The sequence below is a fragment of the Ischnura elegans genome, chromosome 12 (genome assembly GCF_921293095.1).
Source record: "Ischnura elegans chromosome 12, ioIscEleg1.1, whole genome shotgun sequence".
Classification (NCBI taxonomy): domain Eukaryota; kingdom Metazoa; phylum Arthropoda; class Insecta; order Odonata; family Coenagrionidae; genus Ischnura; species Ischnura elegans.
The window spans coordinates 7,885,981-7,906,302 of record NC_060257.1 but is presented as its reverse complement, the minus strand read 5'-3'; the positions used below and the strand labels follow the sequence as shown (position 1 = coordinate 7,906,302).

At 37.8% G+C, this 20,322-nt stretch overlaps 2 protein-coding genes across 2 annotated transcripts in view; both read left to right on the top strand.

The window, feature by feature from the left end:
• LOC124169006 overlaps positions 1-11,230 on the top strand; it is a 263,677-nt gene extending 252,447 nt beyond the window's left edge. Inside the window, exon 6 of the mRNA XM_046547466.1 lies at positions 9,197-11,230. Coding sequence (XP_046403422.1) covers positions 9,197-9,239 — 43 coding nt within the window. The 3' untranslated portion in view covers positions 9,240-11,230. The remainder of the gene's footprint in view (positions 1-9,196) is intronic.
• Positions 11,231-14,808: 3,578 nt separating this feature from the next.
• The window catches only part of LOC124168829 (major facilitator superfamily domain-containing protein 12-like), a 30,311-nt gene continuing 24,797 nt past the window's right edge, over positions 14,809-20,322 (top strand). The window contains exons 1-3 of the mRNA XM_046547158.1: positions 14,809-15,571; positions 15,688-15,895; positions 19,439-19,556. Coding sequence (XP_046403114.1) covers positions 15,283-15,571; positions 15,688-15,895; positions 19,439-19,556 — 615 coding nt within the window. The 5' untranslated portion in view covers positions 14,809-15,282. The remainder of the gene's footprint in view (positions 15,572-15,687; positions 15,896-19,438; positions 19,557-20,322) is intronic.

The window sequence follows — 20,322 nt, the reverse complement described above, 5'->3', positions numbered from 1 at the left end:
CGATTTCCCAACGGGTGACGACGAAAGGGTATTCTGGATATTGTGAAAGTTAAAAATCCAGAAATTCTTGAAACATATGTTGCACAGGCCATATGTTCGATTATATTCGCCTTTGTTGCTGTTCTAAAGATTATTTCTGATGAATATCGAGCCTCACTAAATATCATACGCTGGGGCTACTGGAAAGCCCTAAATGCACTTAAGGAAAGAGAAATCTACTATAAATGGATCCCGTATTGAAAACCAAGTAGCACAATAACATCAAAGAAACTTGGCATTGTAACCTTTCCTCAGAATACACCTCGCACTCGCAATAATACTCAGCGCGCCGCCCGGTCGGTCTGGCGGCGATCGCGGCAGCGCATTGCACCGTTCAACATAAAACCATCTTGAGGCCAAAGTAGCAAATAGTAGCAAGATTTTTCTTTTGCATTAGACTCTATAGACTCTATTCTTTCAATTCGCGTCAAAATCTCCGGGGGGCTCAGAGGTGCCCAAAACGATATTGCTATTTATATTTAAAAATTCAAGTAAAAATAGCATAAAGTTTAAACATTTTTATTTCCAACTAGAAAACTTTGGAAATTAAGAAAATCGCCAATATTTGTACGCAAAGGTACCAATTTATGCCATGTATTTTTTTAAAGTTCATAAATTATCTGAAACCTTTTTTTTTATGAAGGTGAACTTCTCTAAAAATGAGTGATTTTACGCCTCAGGCGTTTTTATCCCGGAGGACTCATGTTTGTCCATTCATACAAACTACAGTGAGCCACAAAATAGACGTAGTACTAGCCAATATCATAGATCATATAGTGTAGAATACGAATAGTACCTTCAAAAATTCCTCCAAAAAAGTTGAAAAAATGACTTTCGACCAGCTTTTTCCGATTTTGAACCACTGTGCGTCGCTTCTGTCGCCAAGAGCATCTGTCAGCATCCAAAGCGAAAACGTGTACCAAGTGAAATACGTAGTTGGAGCTCCAGCTCCCGTTTAAGATTTTTTTAACGCATTTCCACCCGGGATAATGCGAGGACTGTCCTGAAATTAACAGACGTTTTGAAGTAAAAATAAGCAAAGTGAAAATAAAAATATTTATTAGATATATTTTTAAGATAAACTCATTGACTATTTTTAAGCCATAATCGCCATTTCAATTAAGGCATCATCACGTGGTACGAGCTTTTCCATAACCCCTGAGTATAAACCGTTTTGCTGGTTCGACCACTGGTTTTTCACCGCGATTCACAATCCAGCGTCAGCGTCAAATCGTTGCGAAGCGAGCCACGTGTCCATCGCTAGGAACAGGTGGCAGTCCCCAAGCGCCAAATCCGGGCTGTATGCCGGATGATTGAAAACTTCCCATCCAGAACCATCCAAGAGCTCTTGGTGGTTGGCTCAAGGTGCAAATGGCCGTGTGTGGGCGAGCTATGTCGTGGGGAAGCAAAACTTCCTTGCTGAGTTTTCCCCGATCTATTAGAAATAGAAATAGAAAATTAAAATAATTATTCCGGGACAAGTGTGTCCCTTAGGAAAATACATGATTATAAAAGTATAATAGAGTCAAAAATATTACAAAAAATATGTAGATTTACATTAAACATCGATGTCATAGAATGCGCCTTAATATATGCCAAAATAGAATAAAAAATACAAATGTATATTTATAATTATCAGCAAGACAAACCGCTATAGTGAATACTCATAAATATATCAGATTTTATTAACCTTAGCTCAATATTCTGTTAACTTATTACTTCCACGAGCAAACCAGACTTTTCAACGAAGTAAGGTGCAACCTATCCGAAGCACTCGCAATTCTTCCAACTCAGCATAATTTCTCCCTCGACCTTTTATCGAAGTCTTAAGCACCTCCTCCAATGCTCACTTCTCACTTCTTTATCGGCCCCTTTTCGCCGCTAATTGGCTCACTAGCGCTATTTCTTCTCCCTCTATAAACTTGCAATGTTTTTTATTGCATCCCCATCGTCTGCTAGAGGAGTTCAGTGAATCTATAAAAAAAAAGGGAACGAGTGTCATTCCTCGTTTTCCCACTGACTTCTTTTTCTGTCCTCCATGTCCGGCAGGTGGACGCGATTCCCACAATTCCGTCTCCTCGATGCGTTGATGAGGTAAGTGAGAAACGAGGTCTAAGGAGCGCATCTGTCGGCCTGTTTATTAAGCCTGGATCACAAGATTGTTTGTCCCGTCCCTCTGAGTGATAGATCCGGCGATAGGTTTTCAGGAGCCCTATCCACTAAGGCAACCTCTCGGATAGTTCGCGGTTGGTTCTCGGAAAGACGTCATCATTTCGGATTGAGCTATCCACTAAGGTCTATCCGAACTTTCCATCACGGAAACTTGTCCCAAAAGCGGCCGAAAAGTCGGAGGTTCTCGTAAAATGACTTTGAGATGGAATCGGAAAGTCATGTGCCAGCCTGTGGCGCAGAGAGGGGGGGGTTTTGGGTGCTAACCCCCCCCCCCCCAGAACTTAGAGAAATGTTAAAATTTAATCCAGTTTACATAATTGGATAAATATTAATTATAACATAATGTAAGCATTAATAAAATACCCCTCAGAATGACGTAAAATTGTCCATTTTGAACCATTTACCTTAAAAATTTTCTGGGGGATGGCACCCTTACCTTCTGTATTCCACACCCTCCAGTATTAATTGCTGCTAAACCCCACCCCCTAGCCTCCTATCTGCGCGCTCGGTGCCTACTGGTAAATGGTGGAGTACTTTTACCGCGATAATTATACTGCAGAAGCTGGTAAGCAGTCAATAGTAATTTGCAATACTGGAACGATGTTTGTGATACGTAAATATTTATGGTGAATGGATAATTATGCACGGAATTAGAAATTATAGGTATAGAGATACCGACAAAAACAGTTGAAAGAGTTAATGCCTTTAAACGCAATAACGCGTTTCAACAATGCAGTAAATTTGACATTATAGGAGTGTGTTGGAAGCCAAGGGGCACAAGTGAATTTTTTCTCAACAGAGTTAGGTAAAGTCAATTGTTGTTATAAATATCGAGGGCTAAGTTCTAACAACACGTATCTCAAATTCGGCCGATTTGAGACAGGTATCTTAAAAAAAGTGTGATGGCATTAAAAAAATAAAATACAACCAAAAAAACAACTCTTTGTTTGCAAATTAATGCTTCTTTTTCAATTTTATGAACTTTTGGTTTTTAATTTCAGTGTACAAGTAACAAATATTAATCGTTATTTTTGCCCTCCTGAAAATCTCAAAACCTGGTTGCCAAGGGAAACGAGTGAGTCTCTGTTCTATGCTGACATTGAGTGCAAAATCAAATGCATTACTAAGTGCCTAATTGATCTAGTTTGTTTTCTGTGCCTAAATTCTGTACCTAACTCTGTACAGAAAAGAGAAATCACTAGTACTCCTTGGCCTCCAACCCACTCATAGGATAGAATACATGCGCTTTCGGGTGATGGGAACGGAATCGGAGACGAAAAGTTTGATTCTGAAATTCGGAAACGAGGAGACGCAGTTACTGGATAGGTTTTCAGGGACTATAGGGAGTTATCGATGAAAATAACAAATTTTCTCACCTTGTCTTATTTTTATATTTAATAAATCTTCGCCCACGGCGAGTTCAGGAGCCGTACCGGTCAACCAATGTTAACCACAACCAGGCAGTAAGCAATGCAATGCTTTTGGGGGCATTTTTCTGTGTTCGGTATCATTTGCATTAGTATGAAATTTATATTAAACTTTGAAGATGTCATAAAGAACATTTTTTTGAGAATTGCGGGCATTATAATTTTTACAGGTTAAGTAAATTTTTCATCAATTTTTTTCATTTTTGTCATTTTTCTATCATTTTTTATCGTTGCAAGTATAAATTGATCTCATTTTATCATCTTTCTTTTTTGTCCCAAATACAATATTCGTATTGAAAAAAATGAAATTATTAAAACTCGAAGAAGTCGAAAGGCGTGGGAAAGACTCATAGAAGATTAAATTGATGAGGCAGTATGTAAGTTGTTGGAACTCTAGGATTATAGTTTAAAATGTCTGTAAGTAATGTCTCAATAGTTGCCCCGAGCCTAGAGTTAAAATTAATGACTAAGTTGGCTATAAATTGGTCTACCGAACGTTTTTTTATGACTTGCTTTATTTTTATAATTTTCTGAATCCTTATGCTCATTATCAGCGTCACTTTTTCTATTGCTCATTCCATTATTTGCCGTATTCAAAACTGCCATTCAATTAAAAGCTAGGAATGGCGTTAAGGCCTGGTTACACGATACATTAACACATACGGATTAATGTCTACATGTATGAACGCGAGAATGAACGCCAAAATGCACCGTGTTACCACCCAACTCGTGCGAATGCATGCACAGAAAATAGAACTTGTTCTAATTTGGTTCATGCATTCGTACATGTTCCGTTCCGGTCCACAAAAACCATTCACGCAAACGTGTATTAGCTAGTACGTGTTGATGCACGGTGTGACCTGGCCTTTACGATCGCTGCTAGTGGTCGCGCGTTCTGATTGGCTGAAAGACGGTACCAGCGATGGTTTCAGCGACGGGAAAAGGGGCGTGCCCAGTGATGGAAAAAGGGATGGGATTCTCCATCCCTGGAGCCATCGCGGAAAATGAATGTGTGAAACGGTCATTTTTCCGCTACCATTGGAGCGATCGCTACCGCTATCGCTGGGAAGGGGCATAAAAAAATTATGATGAGATTCAGGCTTTAGAAGTGACTATGGTTTATATTATTTGGGCAGGAGCCATTAAAAAAAATCATTTTTATATTGTGATATCTTTTCTTATATTTTTCTTTTCTTATCTCACCTATCTTGCAAATTTACTCATTTTCACTTCCTCTTAGGTATAATTCACTTTCTTTTCCACTTTTATCTTTCTTTCACTTTAACTTAAAAATAAAAAAAATTTCAATTCAATCAATTTTTCAATAATCTTAGATGTAAACGAATTTGATGCTAGTTATTCTCTATTATTCTACTTCGTTTTAAAGATCGCAGCGCTGCCAACTGATTTTGGTGGCCATTTTTTGAACTTACATCAGTATTTAATTTTTAAAATCTCAGCAAATGATGGTTGGCGCTTTCGCAAACGCCCGCAGTTCGAAACGCGCCGTTGCCGTTGGCAACCACTTGTTGTCTTTCTCCCGTGGAGATCTCTTCTATAGCTGCGCTGCCGCTGTTAAGTGGAACAGGTCAACCGTGGACAACAATCATCTCTACGCTGCTCTGTTGAGGAGGGGTGGGGGGAGTATTTTGGAGTGGTGGGTGGAAGGGGAGGGGGTGGACAGGAAATGACGGCGAAAAAGCATAAAAAGAAATGAGGAACTTCATAAAAAAGGAGAAACATCTGAGAGGAGAAGAATTTCGCTGTCTTCCTTGCTCACTCATTTCTCTTTCAACTCCGTCCGCAAGTGAAATACTTACTTTTTTTCGAATACGTCCCGTCGCCATCATCATTATCTGCCTCTTTCTCCCGCTGGAAGCGCTTCTGCGTGTCTTTCTTTTTATTTTCTTTCCCGTCGATGCAAGAAGTACCTACTCTCTACGCGTCTCCTCCTGGCGATTCTGTCTCGAGCGATCATTGTTGTTGACAGGGTTGCCAACCCTTAGAGTAGCGGTTCCCATCCTTTTTTCCTACCGTACCCCTCTAAATGGATATAACTAATATTGTGCCCCCAAAAATGTAACGTGCCTATTTGATTACATTATTTCACTACGGGTAGGTGACACTTTTCGTTATATTTCGGGGGTCCCAAATCAGGGAAAAAAATTTTAAAAACAAGGTAAGTACTCAGTAGAGGGTTTTACACTAATTTTAACACTTTTATTACCGATTTCGATTATTTTTATTTTATTCACTTTTAATAATCGAAAAAAATTCATTTTTTAAAGAAAAATCTTTCGTGAATTCATGATTTTTCAATATTGTGTTTTCTTTTACGAAGCAAAATAATTGTGTTTTATATCTCGGGGGGTGGGGGAATCCGGACCCCCGTCTGCCACAGACGGAAAGAGGCAGGTGCGAAACAAAAATCCATCATGGAAGCATACTCTATGTAAATTAAATGCAAGTATCATAAAAGTAAGCATAAAATGGCATTGAAAAAATTATTTTAACTTTCCATCATCCAAAAACATGCTTGCCCTGAAGTTTCAACCTCTGTATCAAGATCATCCGTAGAAATTGAGCAACATTAGATCTGACCTCGTAATCAACCAGTGTGGCTATAAGACCACGGGTCATTCTGAAGAAATGAGTTGATGTATCACGCAAAATGTTTCACCTGATTACTAAAAACAGCCATAGAAGCAACCTACCTAGATATCTTGTCAATCGCAAGCGGGAAGTTATTTGGGCGGATATGGGTTAACCAAACCGGCTCTGCTGCGCTGTCATTCTAAAGGAAGTTGTGAATATCTGGAGGCGCTGTATTCAAGTTTTATGCGTGGTCAGAATTCCGCCATCTTGGTTTCACAATTTTCGGTCTCAAACAGTGTACGTATCAAGTATTCTATTTCTTATATCGCCTCTGATTTATAAAATGAAAATGCAACTATTACTTCTTGATTGTCGTCGGAGTTTTCCGATCGTTCGTCATACTACTGTGTTTATTAAACTGTCCATATAGTCATGTCGTGGTGATAATATATCATCGAGAACATACTTTCATACTATTATTACGACCGGTCCGTTATCGTAAGATTTCCATTGGCTGTAATCTTATTGATTACGAGTAGAAGTGCAGGGAAATGGCTATATTACACCTGTAAAATTTTGTACGGTCTCAGGTTTTCCTGGTGTATCAGGCGCAGAAAAGTTTCTCTGGTTTTCCACCAGTTGATGTCGTCCATGTCTCCCAATTTTTTATGGACGATATCAACCGGTGGGAAACCGAGAAGCTTCTTTGTAAAATGTTATTTTCGGCTAAGCTAGTTGCACAGCGGAACGGTGGTGATTGACAATAATTTTTCCTTGGGAAAACATATTCGAGGCACATTTTCTCGAAGCCTTCCCATAATAATAGAAAAAAGGTTTACTGTGTTCATTTGCGACAGTTTATTTTAACGTAACAACGACCATGTCCGAATATTTCACAAAATAGTTAGCATCGACTCTTATGGGATTATCAATGTTTTGGTCAAAGTGGGCGTGGCTATCCTACCCAAGCACCCCCATTCCTACCAAACTGTGCTCAACGCTCGGAACCAGTGGTGCCACCTCCACTATATTTACAACCCCCTTGGTCATTGTAAAGGGTAGCAATCAACATGACAGAGTTAAAGATCGTACACTTTCCCAGCGAATACTATTGATGAAATCTTATCGGGTTTGGCAGCGGGTAAGGGAAATGGACAAGTCGTTATTTCTCGCAATAGGTACCAAGACGATATTCCAAAACGGTTTGCCAGCGACGATTGAATTATTAAAAGTCCAGTATTTTCTCTCCACCTTCACGATAACCATTTGCCACGTGGGTTCGTATCCTTTGTCGAAGAATTTCATGAAAATTTCTCCATTCCTCGTCTGTTATCCCCACGGGGGAGGCTTTCCACGCACTGCGTTTTTTTTTTATTCATAATCGTCGCCGCTTCGCATTTTTCAATCCACCTCCCCCGGTAAGCGAGGCCTTCCAAATGCCTTCGCTCCCGATTATACCGCCATCAACCTTGCCGTCTTCTCTCCCTGCCTTCTCGTGCTTTTCTCGAGACTCAAAACTTGGTGAATGGGTGGAGTAAGTTACGTGCTCATTGCATAAAGTATTTCCACAATCAACAATCGCTCAAAAATCTACTCAATAATTGCATGGAAAATTTCCTAAATTGAAATAGTCACGTCATGATCGCTACGAAGGCGGGATTTAATGCTGTACCGGTGAGCCCTGGCTCACTCCAACCAGCCAGTTGACAATGATCATTAAAAATGGCGCACGTGTTCTGTTGTGGGTGTATTATGTTGTTTGTGAGAAACAGAAACTTATGACTAGAATTTCTTAATACAAAAATAAACATTGATTTCTTAATAACATAAGATTAATGTATCTTTCCAGAAGTTGGGATACAATTTTTTTATGTCATTTGATTATGATTGTAAATTTTTTTCGCATCATAATATATCACTTTTTGCAATTTTTCTCTTTTTTTGTTTGCTAAATTACAAAAATTAGCAATAGATTTTCTTCTTATTTCCATTTTTTTGTTTTTTTTATTATTTGTTTTATAAAGGTATATATTTGTTATTAGAATCAAAATTTGATGAATACACCTATGATTAGAAGGAGGTTAAGACACAGAAAAAACTCATAGAAGAGTGACATATGGTCGTTAACTCTTAAGTAGTCACGTGAGATACCTTACAACTCGCGTTGGCCGAAAATTTAAACCTCAAAAGTAATAGTTGTCACATCATTGAAAATAAATCTGCGTTCTAGTAATAAGGAGCTATAGCCATTTAAATCATTTTATAGCGTTTTTGGATTATATTCCATTTTTAATTTAAATTCATACTCATTTTCTAATACCTATTTTTAAAGATATTGTGTTACTAATGTCTTCGTAACCATTAAATTGTATCTCAAATGCTCGCGACGAGACGAAGAGCGGTATTTTATAAGATGATAACTCTCGCGTCAGATCAAATCGCTAAATTGTCACATAAAATGCATATATCGGGTCACAAAAGTAGCATGGAAAGAGTGAAAAGTACGTTATGAGATTACATGGGACGCAAATTGCTGGAACTGACTGTGGAAGTTTTACTCATTAATAATACCTCTCGGGTCATATAGACCCGACGCGACTATTTCGGGGTGAAAGCATAAATTTTCTGATGATTTTGTTTTAACTGCTTCTTTATATGGTAACTTTTATGTTCTAACACACACGGATTCAGAATTTCCGTTTTTCCAATGTAATAAATGCCACAGTCCAGGCACGTAATGTTTTTCTTTCCACCTTAGGGTTGTATATGTGGTCTTTTCGAATTTAAAATCCATCAAGAAATGCACATATTTCTCATTTTTTCTTAATTTTTGCAATTTCACGAGAATTATTTGAAATTTATTATGTTTAACCTGCTGAGTCTTTCATGTGTACTATGTCGCAATGGCCTTTGGTCAGTAATAAGTTAATTATGTTTTTTTCTTTTTCTACTCGTTCATCCAGGTCCACCAAGTCCAAATCCTGTGAGAATCTCGAGATGGAATGAGCAGGAAAATTATGGATTTTGATGGTGCCAGATGGTTATGCCAGGACCAGAGTGTCTTCGTCCAGTCCGGCTTGTGAAAACCTTTCCAGCCAGGCATGGAATCAGCCGATCGTTGTTCCGCGATGGAAATATACGACGACTCTATTAGACCCAAGTGGTAACCACGTGTTGTCCACGTGGTCCTGCCAATAATAATGCCACGGAAGAGGAGCCGCTGGTGTATCAACTGAGAATTGTCTATTTGTGGCTCAGATATCATTTCAAAGACACCGAGAAGTCATGAATACAATAAATGGCTCGTAAATTTCATTTCAGGATGGTAGGTTTATATGTTTTGGCTGCGAGCCAATTTAACCACCCCTAATTTCCCATACACACAAATACTAGTAGTACAAAACGATATAAAGCTTTAAATACTTGATTTGTTCATTTTTATTGCTAATTTAGCCCTGTATAAAACTTAGTCGCCTTGATTGTGTGAAAACTTTTGAGTGTGATTTTTTTGCATTTGTCGTGATATAATCTAGCTATGTATACCGGGAAAATTTGGTGATCAGTAGTTTATTTCAAATGATATTGTACCAGTGATTGTGGAGGTATGTTGTGGTCGTTGTGTGGACTTAGCTGTGGTACCTAGTACCCACTGTGAGAACAGATTTTGATTTTAGTCGCAGGTTGTGAAATCTCTCTCACTATTTTAAAACTTGGACAGATAGGACTGTTTCCACATAAAACTGCCCATGTCAGTGTGTTTCCTGATAGTGAGAGTATGATTTATTACCTCCTGAAGTTGCTGGCCTGACCGATGATAGAGTTTCAGAAAAAGAACTGTTCTTCCGTCTTTTACTGTCCGGCTCAAGTTTGAGTAGATGGAGTTGTAGTTGGACGGTAAAGACAAACAGATGAAGTTTTGCAAGTGTACTATCACACATACGGAGTCATATTTCGTGTTTTTATCCCCACTTTACCGGCTTCAACAATTCCTCAGGAACCATCATTTCTCAGCCGTCCCCAGCACCATTGTTATTGTTCCATTACAGTGTTACCTTCGTCCTCAATTGTTGTAACAGCAGGTCAACAATTCCTCCATTATTGTCCACCTCAGCCGTCCCCAAGCATTGTAATGGTTCCTGTCCATTTTCGGCGTCCTTAACGATTATCCATACGATTGTTTCAGCTGATTTTCGGTAAATATGCTGAAAACACTTGTCATTGTCGATAACTTGGAAGCGATTATGTGAAATTCGTCATTTGCCTGTATGACACAGAGCTGTGCAGAATAATGTATCCAGTCATTCCTTCCGAAAGAATAATATCAAATTTAATATGGCGTGCAACGAATCGACATTTTGCTTTTCTACTTTCTTTCCTTTACTGTAATAGTTTGAAGATGAAGAAGTGTTCCGAAGTCTCCCAATCGGTTTGCCGTGAATGAGGCAAGCTATGGTAGCTGAGATTTAATAGCGTGTGGGTGAGATGCTTTTTTTCCATTTCAAAATAGTGACGTGTCAACTATGAATTTTACTACGTCCACTCACGATCTGAAGTGATTATTGAACTCTTAAGCAGTCTTGTCTTTCCATTAGACTGAAGCCAAAGTAAAGGTTTCTTTCTTCCTCTTCTGTTTGTGAGTTGAAGCAGACTGTCTTCCTACTGGGTGAACCCGCATGTAATGTGAGGTTTTGTGTGAAATTTTGTAGGTTTTAATTGTTATTTCTGTAGATTTTTATTACTCCCCGAGCAACTCCATTTTTAATGGGTACGTTGTACATCTCGAATGATTTTAATTACATATGTGGTACCATGAAGTTTAACGTTATGATTACATTTTTTTGTCGAGTGTAAAAGACACCTTTGGTTCATATACGAATTACGTCCACTCAATCTAGTCTTTTTTGTGTCCTGTAAATATTTACTCATATTTTTAAAACATACAATAATTTCGAGACACGTTGAACTGTATATTTAATAAATAAACGTTTTAATAGTTATGTGTTTAATTTCATTCCTATGAAACTCTCATTACCTTTCCTAACCCTACTTAATGTTATGAGATTGGGATGATCAATACATATTTTATGTTGTACCTACCTACCCTAAAATATGTGTGCTATTTTGTGATCTTTACCTCGAGAGGCACATTTATGTTATTCTGTAACAATTTAGTGCCCTGGGTCATTTCTATTTTTAAAAATAGTATTTTTTGATTCATTAATGATTTTTCAATATATTTTCTCACATGAGATGATTCTATGCAGATTGTTTGCCATCAATAACTCTTTCCATTCTGCTACTTAACCATTATATCGTATCAGTGGCGCCGACTCAATGGGGCCCGAGCCCCCTCAAAAATTCGTTATGGGTGTGAGGAAAAAATGTGTCAGGCTTGTCGATTTTCCCCGGAGTGCCCAGATATCGAGATTCAGTTCAGTTTATCAAGAGATTCAGTTCAGAAGATTCAGTTCAGAGTTATCAGGGTTCTAACGTTGATCATATGACTCTTATAAAATGCTTAAAAAAACTTAAAAATCATTCCTTATAAAATTCCCCGGTGCAAAATCCCCGGTTTGGGCCCTCCAAATATTTTTTGTAAGTCGGCATCCCTGTATCGTGGTTATATCCGTACCGACTGAATTTTCCAGGGGGATCAGGTTGGTATGATGGTTAGTGTGTTTGCTTTCCCCCGGTAGGTCTGGGTTCTAATCCCAGTGGTGTTTGAGATCTTTTAAATTTCCCGATCACCGATTCCCGATCGAGCAATTCAATTACATCACTCCACCATCACCTCATCAGACAAACCAATTAGCAGAAAAACATTTACTTATAAAACAAATTTATACAATAGGGTGGTTTCCTATTATTTTTTTATTGCCTAAATCGAAAGATTATTACTCCTGGAGTACGTATTTCACGCTTTTAGATTTTTAAATGACGATATCTATTTTTCGCGATTAAATGAAAAGTGAAAATTTTCAAGCGCGCGAAAACGCGACGGCTAAGTATGAATGCTGGGAAAAGCCCGTGTGACGTCTTTCTGGTTCCCGCCGTCGCCGTGTGAGTTGACCTTGGGGCGAGGCTTTGAGAGCAGATACGATGCAGGCTGCTTGCGGGTAGCAGAGTACCTTGCTAACTGGTAGCGCTAGGCTTAAATAAGGATTATTAATACCTCATCAAACAAAGAAAACTTTCCGACCATAGGCAGTCTTAATAGGTGATTATTAAGAGATGTTTCCCTGAGTTATGTGCTTCATGCATGCATTGGTATTCTCAGATGACGTATAACTCCTATCTCGTATAGAGACTAAGTCCCTGTGACGTTCACGTGGAGTGGCATCGCATGGGCGCCAATCTGTCCTTTTTCAAATGCAGTTAAAGTTGACCACTGCCATTCGTCTAACCCGGTATTTCTAAAACCAAATCATTTGTTTATAATGAATACACTAATGGTGGGTAACGAATAGCAATCAATGCCTTTCGTTTTCTTTGATGAAGGAAACTATAACCTTTTCCACCAATATTTTTTTAGCACAACGGCTTCCCAATGACCCATCAATTGTGTAATTTTAAGTGCCAAAGTAGCATACTACATGATTTATAGAGATAAAAATGTTCACATTTTTCCCAGAGGGAGGTTCCACGCCGTGACCCCGCGGGTCGCTTTCCCCCGCAACAAATCGTCCTGGCTACGCTCCTGTAAAGCCGTCGTTCCCCCTTGGCCCATAGTCTGGCCTTATAATCGAACTAAGTTGCGAAAATAATTAGGTAAACAATGTAGATGGACTCGTCTCAATAAAGGTTCAATAAATAAAATGGTTACTCACGATTGGTCACATGGTCTGAATTATGTAAATATCAGGGAACACGTCGTGGAAGGTCACGGAAAGTAGATTGTTTCTCTTTTCAATTTTCCGTAGTAACCGAACATAAACAATTTAAAACAATCCGAGCGAGTTATTTCGCATCTTAACATTTTGTGTACTATTGTTCCTAATGATATAGGTACACACACATGCTGCATATACATGTTATCCATTCACAGCATGTCACAATTGGTACTATCACAAGCACTGTAAATGTCTCAATTACATGATATGTTCGCTGAATCTGAAATATCTCGGCAGAAGTACCTATTCAAAACGATGCATACAGTAACTCGAGAAATTAATGGCATAGAATATTTACAATCTTACACCTTCGATAGTTTTGTGATCCTTATGTTCTAAACATGCTCTGAAAACTCATCGCTGATAAAACATATAAGCATCTATTTTAATCCTAAGTGGGTATGTATCAAATATTTATGCAATCATAGTGTGTGTATTTGTCATAGCTTAAGCTTCTTAATTACGACAATTCTCTGATTACAAAACACAATAAAAGCCATAATTTACCGGTGGTCGAGGCCATGGACGACATTTCGATCGTAACCACACTGATGACTTCTCAAATGTTTCCTCGGTTTTCTTCTTTATGTGTTGGAAGGAAATGTATAAGGAAAACAGGTATTTGATTTCAAGTCTCGAAAACTTATAACACAAGTCAAAGGACGATCGTAATGTGAACGGGGCATATGAGAAGCACTTCGTGCACCATGCTAAGGCAGCCATGGCCGTAACCATGGGATCACCTATCAATAAACAATAGTCAGCAAACTTGTGATTAGCAACGATCATATACCTTTACGCATTAGCCCATTTGCGCGTTTGGAAAGTATAATTATGAATAATTTTATAATTTATTCAGGATTTTTAGCCATTTCAGCTTCATATAAACCACCGACCGAATGCAAACGCTGCTAATAGTATTTCAAAACGGTGATTACCGAAATCCGGCGGAGATGATCGAAACCGTGGTGTTAGGGAGAAAAGTAGAGTTGAATTAGACCAATATAATTTGGATTGCAATATTATTCATTTTTGACTAATTTAAAACTAATAGAAGAAAAAAGGCCAATATATTTATGCCAATTTAAAAATGCGAAGCCATTCAAATCAGTGCAATTTTCATGCTAAATGCGTGTGGGGCATTAAGCGAATTATGACTTTCAAATAAAGAACACCAAAAAATTTCTCCCTCCTTATAAGGATTTTCCAGTGAGTATTTAAAAAATAATTGTATATGCATCATTGAATATAAACTCACTGACTCGAAGTAATACTATTTGTTGCTAAAAATACTTTGAGTAATAAATATTTTATTTTAATATTTTTGGGATGAAAAGATAGCTATATGCCTGATCTTATCGATACTAGCCTATGAAACATTATTAAGTTCGAAGCTTTTGTGCTATTCGAGGAACAAAAACATTGTATATATCCCAACAAAGCTTGACATGATATTTAACGAAACATTCAAAGTTTGAATCAAATCCATGAATTAGGTAAATAATTATGAAATTTTTGTGGTCTAAGTTGTTTCATTATAATTGTTTTGTCATGATTATGATTAGAGTAGCTGCCATATCCCTGCGGTTTCGTATTCAAATATTCCGCCTTTCTGAAACGCTGGCTCGTCTTTGGCTTGTTAAACAGTTGACGAGCGGTACGTGACCACATGACCATCACATGACTAAGAAACGTGTTGTGTTCCTTATCTGTTTGTTTTGTATCTCTTGATAGTCTGTTCTACTGAGAGAGATGCTGGCAGCGGTGTGGATTACTCATTTCTTAGTTAAACTGTCTTTTGCAGAAATGTAAAGTCATGCCGTGGATGTTCCTTAATCATGAAGTAGAGTATTTTCATTTATCTGTTCTCGCCATTGTTTTCTCCGTTCACGGATGGTATTAGCGCGAACTTAAATATCTTAGCCGAAGTATTTGCCATACATAGGTCATTCCTCGAGGATTCATCGACTTTGTTTCTGTGTTCGTAGTAAATGGTGCATCGATCGGAAATGTCTCTTGCTCGTTGCATCGCAGTGTGCTAAGCATTTCTAGCGGGATCCTTGGTCTTGAAGCTTCCATCCGGAAAAAGTTTTGGCTTTTTTGTCAAAGCTAAAAGTTTATTTTATTCGCCTACTGTTGAATGAATTACTGTTGTCACAATGGCCCAAGTGGTTGATACCAACAGCAGAAGGAGACTCCCAATTTTATTGAGGGCATCCTATGGAGTTGGACATGTCCTCAATGACGTTTGTGCCTCTATGTGGTTTACTTATTTGTTAGTTTGGTTTCACCTGGTGCTTCAATTCGATAGTGCTCTCTCTGGAATAGTTTTGTTGATCGGACAAGTTGCTGATGCTATTTCCACGCCGTTTGTGGGAATCGAGTCTGACAGAAGAGACAATTTTTGGCTCTGTAGATATGGAAGAAGGAAAACTTGGCATTTATTTGGTAAGTTTTGAATAACACTGTAATTTTTAACGAATTATTACTATATTTACTTGCTCGTCACATATTGATTTTATTTACCATATATGTTGTAATACTGTTTAACGGTGGTTTTCCAGGAACAATATGTGTTATTGGGAGTTTCCCTTTCATCTTCATGCCGTGCATTAGCTGCCAAGATAGCCATCACTGGGCCCAATTGATTTACTACGCAGCATTTGTCGTTATATTCCAGTTTGGTTGGGCATCCGTGCAGATTTCTCATCTATCACTGATTCCTGACCTAACCCCTGATGAACATGAAAGAACAGAACTCACAGCTATCAGGTACGCACCTACCAGTCATGTTTAATGACATGGCAATATTTAGATAGCGCCAAAAGCTACAGTATTTCATGTGTATTCATAAGAAAATATTTCCATTTTTTTCTCATGTAGTAAACTATCGTCTTTGAAGTGTTTTCTTAACATTAAGGTACTAATTACATTTTCTTTCCTATACTATATCCGTATTTTGGCGCGAGCTTAGGAATCTCGGTCTAGTAAGGCAGAGTAATAAAAGTTCAGTTCTCGGGCTATCATTAGATACCATGAATGAGTACTTTGCATCATGTGGCTCCCCCCTGCCAAACGGGAATGATGCCCATACTCCTAACATCCAATCTATTGAAACTTTTGTTCCGTTCAATGACTCAAACTTTTACTTTAACTATATAACCCCTCATGTCTTGCATAATGTCCTACGAAACACTAAATCAAATTCTGTTGGAATTGATGATATTTCGGTGAAATACCTTAAAGCCTCACCTTCATCCGTGATTCCAGCCTTACTTGATATCTTCAACTCGTCTCTTATGTCTAGCACATTTCCTGCAGTTTGGAAATCATCTTTGATTCGACCGATCTGTAAAGTTAAGACTCCTACTTCTCCAGGAGATTATCGACCCATATCTATCCTCTGCGCCGCCTCAAAATGTCTAGAAAAGATAGTCTATTCACAGGTAGTAGATCATCTAACCGCTAATCAGTTATTAGACCCATTCCAGTCTGGTTTTCGAAAGAACTACTCCACACAGACAGCCTTGATTAAAGTTACTGAAGATATAAGGTTTGCTATTGATAAAAAGATGGTGACAATATTGGTCTTGTTTGACTTTAGTAAGGCTTTTGATAGCGTGAACCATGCTCTTCTCCTACAAAAAATGAAAAATCTCAAATTTTCAAGTTCATCCCTTAACTGGTTCCATTCCTACCTAAATGGACGTCGTCAATCTGTCAAAGATTCCAAAGGAGACTTATCTAACTGGGTAACAACATCTAGGGGTGTTCCACAAGGTTCCGTTCTAGGGCCACTTTTGTTCTCGTTGTATATCAAAGATCTTCCAAATTGTATTGATCACTGCAAATACATGATCTATGCAGATGATTTGCAGATCTATTGCCATTGCTTTCCAAACAAACTCGGTGATACCATCAATAAGGTTAACGAGGACGTATCTGCTATTACATCTTGGTCTAAGCTAAATTTCCTCGTGTTAAACTCTATAAAAACTAAATCCATTATCATTGGCAATAGCAAGATAGTATCGCATTTAAATATCGCAGAACTGCCAATGATAATGGTTGAAGAAGTAAGCATACCGTTCTGTAACAGTGTGAAAAATTTGGGGCTGACATTAACCAACAATCTTTCATGGAAAGAACACACGATGAGGATATCCAACAAAATAAATACAATTCTACATCAATTAAAAATCCATAGAAATTTACTGCCACTTCAGCTAAAAAAGAAACTAGTCACTGCACTCATTCTCCCTCACTTAGACTACTGTAGTCTTGTGTATAATGATTTAACAGAGGAATTGAATATCAAACAACAACGTCTGTTGAACACCTGTGTGAGATTCATTTTTAACTTACGGCGAGACGAACATATCACACCATATTTTAAAAAACTGTCCTGGTTCGACCTTAAAACAAGGAGAAAATATAGCATGGCTTGTTTTATATTTAATCTATTTGAACATGGTAACCCTCTGTATTTAAAGGACCTTTTTCTCCCCAGTTGCAAAAACACTACTGTTGTTACAAGACAAGACCCCTGTTTTCTGTATGCTCCACAGTTCCGCACAGCTACAGTGCAGAAGTCATTTACTGTTGTTGCCGCAAAGCTGTGGAACGGCTTGCCGAAATATGTTAAAGACAGTGCCTCACTGGAAATGTTTAAGAAAAGGGTTGTCAACCACCTACTATCTTGCTATCCATAAACAGTGATCATATAATTTAATAACCATTCATCTCCTCATTTATGTGACCTATACTTATTGTTGTGTTAGAAGTAGTAATCTAGTTTTTGTTCATTTGTAACCTAAATTTCCTTTTTTTTTAAAGAGTGTTTCATTTATTTTTGGTATGTTTAATGTTCATTTCTCCGCTAGAAAAAAAATTCTTTTCCAGTTTTACAATGTCAATTTATGTTTACTATACTATGCTGTATACTATGTATATCTTTACTATGGCTCTTTACTATGTTGGCTTTACTATGTTGACCGTACTGCTCACCATATTCATGATTTGTATGTTCCAAAGGAGTTATAACTCCTAGAGCAATAAATATGTTTATTATTATTATTATTATTATTATTATTCTTTCATATGTACGTGGGTAGTATCTCAGCAAGAATAAAAATTGATTTTATTTGAGAAATCAGAATATCCAATCAATATTTTAGCTGCTGAGTAAGTGTGTTAATTAAAGGACCAAAGGGTTAAAATATCCACTTAAATTGCTTAAGCTCTGTAACTGATTTAGGCCCGTATTCTTAGACGACCCTGTAGGGCCAACCGACCCTGGATACGTCATCAGCCCCTATATAAACCGATCTCACCCTACATACGCCACATCAAGCCCTACGCATGGCCGTTCTTGGAACTATACGGGCCCTGCATGATGTAGGGTACCCTACCAGCCCTACACCTTTCAAAAACATGGCGGCCAAATTTCATCTGCTGATCACTTCGATTAAAAAATCTACGGTACAATGGATATTAAGGGAGACGAGCTCACACGAACTATTTTAAAATAAACGTAATACAGCGGAAAGGTAGTAATTCTACCACATTATATCCATCAAGTTAAATAAATAATTTAATTGGCTGAAGTATAATAATTTAAATATAGTGGTACACATCACCCTGTTTCTGCGGATATATATTAATATTTTTCACGTTTGGCACTTGGTACGCTTTTGAGAAACCAATATGGTTTATGTACAACCATACAAAACATATTTTCATGTCGCTTTTGGCCACATAATAAAGTTGAATACGGAAGGTAAAAGTGAATGACGAACCTTGATGATACAACGAAAGTTCTCACGTCAATGATCATATTTGCCTCATACTTATCATTACCTTGTACACACCACTTTTGAAGTAATTTTAAGACAGTATAGTTCTACTATTGGCTCAAAATGAGAGTATTTGTTGCCATAATTAATGTACCAACACGACCTTGGTGATGACACTGATTGTTTATTTACCTTGAGCCGTTGCTTTAGCAATACGCCGGAAAAGTATCAGATGTCTTTTCTTAGTTTCATAGTTAAGTCTCATAATGCAACCACTGTGGAAAACTGGCACTGTGCCATCATCTACACGATTTCTGAGGACTTGACGATGGAATTACCCCCACCACTTATGTAGGGTTGACTGAGAAGCGCATGTAGGGGCCTCTCGTTATGTAGGGATGGATATGTAGGGTCGACTAAGAATACAGGCTGTAACTTCAATCTCAATTGTCAAAGTGCTATGTGTGCTTCTGCGTGTGCATCTGTCATTTATAATCTGTGTAATAAACTTATTTTACAGGTATAGCTTCACTGTTGTCTCAAATGTTCTGGTGTATCTTGTCACGTGGGGTGTGTTGCATGTAACAAATGAAAATGAAGATGACCAGATTGGGCCCAAAGATGTCGGGAAATTCCAAGTAAGCTATGATTGAGCATTTTTAGAAAGATCTGAATTCGTTAAGATGTACTTACAATGTAAAAGCCTTAACCACAAATTCAGCTTAAATGCCCGAATTGTCATTCATACTCCCATATAATAGTAATGTGTGGTAAGTACTGCTCGTTTTTTATTATTTGGTGATTTCTCGTGTTGACTTAGCTGGGCTCATTAATTTTAATTTCAACTTCAGTATGATTTAAATATAATCTTATTTTTGCCAAGACAATCCTTATGTTTACCAGTCAAACACATGAGACCAAATAATAGGCATTGCCTCTGGTTCTTTTAATTTGGGGAAACATACATTTGTCTAAAGCACGTTAAAGATTGACTTGTTTCTTTTATGATGATAATGATGATGAATTTGTTGCTGATTTAGCAAAGCAATTAATTATTGAAAGACAAAGCATGATAAAAATATTTTTTAGATGCAGGAAAAAAAAGGGCTGAAAGTATACTATTTGTCTACAGACAGTGCTGTTACTGGTGGGGGAAATCTTGCCCATGGCATCAGGGAAAATTTTTTCGTGACGGACGAATCAAAACAATTTCCACACTGTTGACTAACTGAGGGTTTGGTTTTTATGGAGGAAAATTCCCCTGAACTGTGAAGCGAAGCAAGGAACTCACTAAAAAAGACATCCTAGTTCTTTAATTCCTATGTCGATTTTTCTGAAGTACACACTGAGATATGTTGACATTAGCCTATATTTTTAACTACACTCCCAAATATCCTAATGGCT